This window comes from Myotis brandtii, unplaced genomic scaffold (assembly GCF_000412655.1).
Source record: "Myotis brandtii unplaced genomic scaffold, ASM41265v1 scaffold62, whole genome shotgun sequence".
Taxonomy (NCBI): Eukaryota; Metazoa; Chordata; class Mammalia; order Chiroptera; family Vespertilionidae; genus Myotis; species Myotis brandtii.
The window spans coordinates 2,557,410-2,563,151 of NW_005370366.1; the positions used below are offsets into that span (position 1 = coordinate 2,557,410).

Below are 5,742 nucleotides of genomic sequence, written 5' to 3' on the forward strand. Positions count from 1 at the left end.
TTCATAAAATGGTTTTCTGTGCTAAGTGTCCTCTAGGGCCCAGTGGTTCAGCCTCCCCAATGACCTGAGGAGGACACTCTTGGGAGCACCCCCTTGTGGTCTTTGTGCACAGTCGTGTTGTAGTTAAGCCTTGATTGTTGTAGGTAACACTGGGAGGGATTGGCCTCCAGGCCAATTGGCTGTGAGAATCAGCTGTGTCTGCAGTAGGAGAACTTCTGTCCTGAAGCTTTAGGGAGGTGCTAATCTAGTCTCTGCCTTAGGCTATCCAGCAACCGCCTCCGTGCAAGGCTTGGGCAGGGCTGGTCCCAGGGAATCAAGAGTTATAGCTGCTCTCAGTCCTGCCTTCAGAGGCCCGGCTTCTCAGTGTCCCAGCAATTGCTGCAAGTACCTCCGAGAGAAAGCTGCCCTCGAGTTCCGACCGATGCCAGACAGTCCCGCTTCTCCTGTATGAGTCTGGGTCCCCAGAGACTCACCCGGAACTGGAGCTCAGAGCCTGAGACTCCCTCCCGATTGAGAAAGACAACCACACCCTCAGCCGCCAGCCCGCTCCGCGTGCGCCTCTGTACCTTAGTATTTTACTTCTGCACCGCACCTCCTCTGAGTCTCAGTATGCTTTTCTCTTTCCTTCTAGTTGTAGAATTTCCACTCAGCCAGCCTTCCTGTGGTTCTGGGTGATATCCGTTCCGTCTTTTAGTTGTATTTTTGAAGTGGTTGTGCGAGGCAGCAAACTCCGGTGTTTACCTATGCCGCCATCTTGGTTTTCCCCCAACAGAAACTCTTGAGGTGTTTTCATTGTTAAAAACAAACAAACAAACAAAAACACCTTTTTTTAGCCTTGTAAAATGAAGGCCCAAGTCATAATGAGCTATGCTGGTATGCAAATTGAGGCCTCCAAATGCCATTTCCCTCAACAGAAATTGATGCTCTTTGGGAAAATGTTCAATTCTAGGTCTGGGGCAGGAAATGTACAATATGAGCCTAGAATATCTTGTCACAGCAAAAAGCAAGAAAGCTATAAAGAATTATTAGGATTATGACAAAAGAATTCAGCCAACCTGAATAACTTCCACTGACCAAAGATGGGACAGTTTGAACATCAGTAGGATAATGGTAATTGGTAAAGCATTTGATATGTTTAAATCCCTAAGTATAAAGTGATTTAAAAAAACAAAACAAAAACTCACTGCTTACTTTTAGAGGATTTTAGGGAATCACTTCATTATTCCAAAAAGTGGTGAATAGGGGAAATGAGGCTTTGTCTTGCTTTTCCTATATGATCTACAGTTCAATTTATAAAGTTGTTTTTTATAAATATTCCAATTAACTAAGGAAGAGTGACATCATTAGAATGGCATCATTTTATAACCTAAATAAACACAGAAGGGAAACTAGATGACAAGTATCAGTTCTACTAACATCACAAAAAGAGAATCAGACATTGTATACTTCCTGACAGAAGTACACGGTATCACCTATGAATAGTGTTGCTGGGGGGAAAAAAATACAAGCCTGAATCTGATCAAGAGTCTAGACCTCACTATGAATTGAAAGGAAATATAAGGAACATGTTAAACACTGTGGCAATGCAAACAGCTAAGTTCAGACCATGGAAACTACCAGACAGATAACTCAGTTTCTTCAACAGAAAGTTGCAAGGGAAAGAGATGAAAGGGCAATCATACATATCAGCCATTCATGATATATGGACTTTGTTTACCAATTCAGTCTTTTTGGAAACATCAGAAAAAAATGACCACCATCTGAATGGTTTATATTAAAGAACTAGAGGCCTGGTGCACGAAATTTGTGCACTCGGGACGGGGGTGTCCCCGGAGCCCTTGGGGGATGTCTGATGGCTTAGGCCCACTCCAGGCCTAAGCTGTCAGTTGGACATCCTTAGCGCTGACACAGAGGCGGGAGAGGCTCCCGCCGAAGCTGCTGCACTCTCCAGCCATGAGCCTGGCTTCTGGCTGAGCAGCGCTCCCCCTCTGGGAGCGCACTGAGCACCAGGGCACAGCTCCTGCGTTGAGTGTCTGCCCCCGGTGGTCAGTGCGCATCATAGTGACCGGTCATTCTGCCATTTGGTTGATTTGCATATTAGCCTTTTATTATATAGGATTATTAAGTGTTTTAGATGAGATAATACTGTGATTATGTTTGTTTAAAAATACTATCTTTTGGAAATACAAACTAAAATATTTTCAAATAAAATGTTATGTCTGAGACTTGGTTAAAAATAATCAGGGATTGGGGCATGTAGAAGTATAAATGAAATAAAATTGGTCATGTATTTATAATGGTTGAAGCTGAGTAATAGATACATCAGATTTTTTATATTCTCTCTGCTTTTGAATATGTTTGAAAATTACCATAATAACTTTTTAAAGGTGAATTCACCAGATTTTTAAAGAAAATATTCAGATAATCTTCAGGTATAAAGAAAAATCTACAAATAAGATATAGCTTAAAGGGATATAGCAAAATACAGTGAGTTCTGAATAAATAATTAAAGAGGAAATATTTGGTAAAACTCAATATGGCTCTTCATAAATCTCAATGTTGACCTGAATCTTATGGTTTTCCCAGGCTATAAAGGAGTCACAGGAGCACTTAGCATGTGTCTAATTATCCTCAGACTTCTTTCTGAACAGTAAAGAAGTGGAAAATTCCTGATTCTTGGAGACCTTCCTTCTTAGATAAATCCATGGCAATAAAGCCATAGTGTCTTTGTAACAAGAATTGTAGAATCTTAGGCTTGGAATCCAACTTAGAGGTGTCATGACAGTAATTTCTTTTATACCTGTCCTAGTACATGTACATTCAAGACCTGCTTGAAAACCTCCAGTGCTATGGAGCATATTTACCCTCAAGGAAACTTGTTTATTAGGCAGCTCCAGTTGCTAATATCTCCTTACACTGCATTGCAGTTGGCCTCCTCATGTCTTCCACACATCTTCATTTTGTCTCACAAACAAACCTCTTGATTCTTCTAACCATCAGATATGGAAAGGTCAATACCACATTCCACTAAGACTACTAGTATTTTTTTCTTCCAGGCTACTACAGTTTTGTCAAATAATCCTGAAATAACATGATTTTTAGATTTTTTCTGCTTCTCCAAATGTTTTTTGGTTTAAGTTAGAAGAATTATTTCAGATACATTCTGAGCAATTCTCACTAAAACTATGAATGTGATTCTTTTCATTACATTTGGTTAGTGTAGTGTATTTAAATTTGTATTTTGTGGAGGTGAGTTAGATTGAATTTCTTAAGCAGTTTTCATTGAACTTGGATAGACCTTGTGAATATTAGTAAAAAGCCCAGTGGTGTGAATTGTAACTCCATTTTACTTTCAGTTTTACAATGATAGTATAGAAGCTTCAAGCACATCAGTCTCTATTTGTTGACTCTATCAGAATTATCATGCCCCATCTCCCCTGAAGGAGGAGATATCGCCCACTGAAACAAATCAGCATTTACACCCAAAGACCCATCACTGACCTGGAGGGCAAGATAGGCTTTGATGTCTTTACATGGGCTTTCCACATAGAGGGGCTTCATAGGAGTGACACTTGCTCTTATTTGCTGGAACTATTAGGAAACTATAGCTTTCTATACACTTAAATCATTCATTTTTTTTCACCAAAATATAGTTTTACATTTATTCCTGTCAGATTTCATCTAATTGGTTTCAAACTTCGAATATTGTTTTTTAACATCTAGGCTGTCCTTTCTAATTCATTATCTGTAAATTTGAAAGCATATCTCTATGTCAGGTTGTAGTTTATAGTTTGTGGGCCAGATCCAAGTAATGTGCATCATGTATTTGGCCTACAGAAAGTTTTTAAATTTTTAAACTATCAACGTTTTCTTAAAAAAACAGGTACCACATAAATATTTGGATTTCTAGCTCCTGTTGACAGAAATCAGAATACCTAGTCACTGAAATAACAATGTTGCCAAAAACTAATTGGCCTTCCTTCCAGAGGTTAAAAAGTCATTAGCTATTGCTAGGTAAGCCTTGTCTACTATTCACCATGGAGTAGCAGATCCATCTGTAATTAAAGCCTGTGGGGGGATCATTTTCTTGGTGCTTTGGTATACTACCTGCAGTTAACCATCATGCAGAGAAGCTCATAATTTGGGATTATATCATTTTATCCCTAATTTGAAGCAAATCCATCTAGTCGTTTGCTATTACTTGGCTGAAAGATATAGATATAGATAGATATAGATATATACACATACACACACACACACACACACACACACACACGTGTGTGTGTGTGTGTGTGTGTGTGTGTGTACATTTTCCAGATATGAGCACAATAGGAATAGTACAAATCTGTTTAAAAATAAAGCTAAAGATCCCAAGACCCTTTCAATGTTATTATAAAAACCTAATGGACCATTTAAAGTTACTGGTTTATCCAACCTCTTTTTATCTTACCCACAAGGAACTATCTCATCATTAGAATAGAGGGATAAACAAAAGGCTATGAAATGGGGAAGAAAATAACACAAAGCCATGTTTAAATTAATTTCTTACTACATATGCAGTTAATTCAAATACATATGTACCTGGTGGTTATTTTATTTTTCTATGTCCTATGCTGTTATAAAACAAGTTGTCATTTTTTGTTTTAGACCAACTGGTGGGAGTGACAAGTGGACAGCGACAGCTTGTGACTGTCTTTCACTGTACCTAACTGGAGCTGTAGCAACTATAATCTTACAGGTGTGCAATGGGATTCCAATAGATATGCACTGATTATTTCATTGATGTTTTTTACAATTCTATGTATTTTCTTGTCGACAAAATAACAGCGAGATTATTTTTTTTTCAAACTTGGTCTTATAATACCTGTTTGGTAATAGATGTAACATAAATGATCATATGAATGAATCAAAGCATTTAATATTCTTGAGTTGATAATTTGCATGCTACAAAACAATTTATGCTAGAGTATATTTCTGAAGCCTTTTGATATTCATTCAAACTGGAAACTTTAGTTGGGCTTCTAATGAAGTCAGGTAAACTATTTCATAAAAAGTGTGTATGTGAGTATGGATTTGAGAAGATTTACATTTTCTAATACCTTTTATCACATTAATAATCAGAATTTTCATATATAAGTAATTTTCCCATGTTACTTTTGTTTCTGTGTGTACTTTCTTCATTTTTATGATTTATATGAAACAGAATATGTTTTGTAGTTCTTTTGCTTTTTATAGTAAAAAAAAAAGCCACAACTGGAAAAATATATTTCAATCTATAATGTGCAGTTTTGGAGAATAGAGAGCTTATAATTGATGGTGTAATGCTCCCCACCCCCTCTCTGGGGTGGAAAAAAAAAGTACTTGCCTGGGAATTTTCTTTTTGGCTTGGAGAATGTGGAGGAAATGCCTGTGAAAAGTATATTTTGTAGCTCTGGCCAGCATTGCCCAGTGGTTAGAGCGTCGGCCCATGCACTAAAGGGTCTCGGGTTTGATTCCTGGTCAAGGACATGTACCTGGGTTGCAGATTCCATCTCTCTCCTCTCTTTCTTCTCTCTCCTCTCTCTTTCCTTCTCTTTCTCTTTCCCTCCCTCCCTCTCCCTCCCTCTCCCTCTCTCCCTCCCTCTCCCTTCCTCCCCCTTCATCTCCCTCTTCCTCTCCTCCCTCTCTCTTCCTCCCTCCTCCTCTCCCTCTATCCCTTGCCCCCCCCCCCCCCCCCCCCCCCCCCCCCCCCCCCCCCCCCCC

General features: G+C 39.0%; 1 protein-coding gene across 1 annotated transcript in view; it reads left to right on the top strand.

Moving 5' to 3' along the window:
• RNF17 (ring finger protein 17) overlaps positions 1–5,742 on the top strand; it is a 164,553-nt gene that overhangs the window by 118,439 nt on the left and 40,372 nt on the right. The window contains exon 24 of the mRNA XM_014528174.1: positions 4,648–4,738. Within this exon, the coding sequence (XP_014383660.1) occupies positions 4,648–4,738 (91 nt within the window). The remainder of the gene's footprint in view (positions 1–4,647; positions 4,739–5,742) is intronic.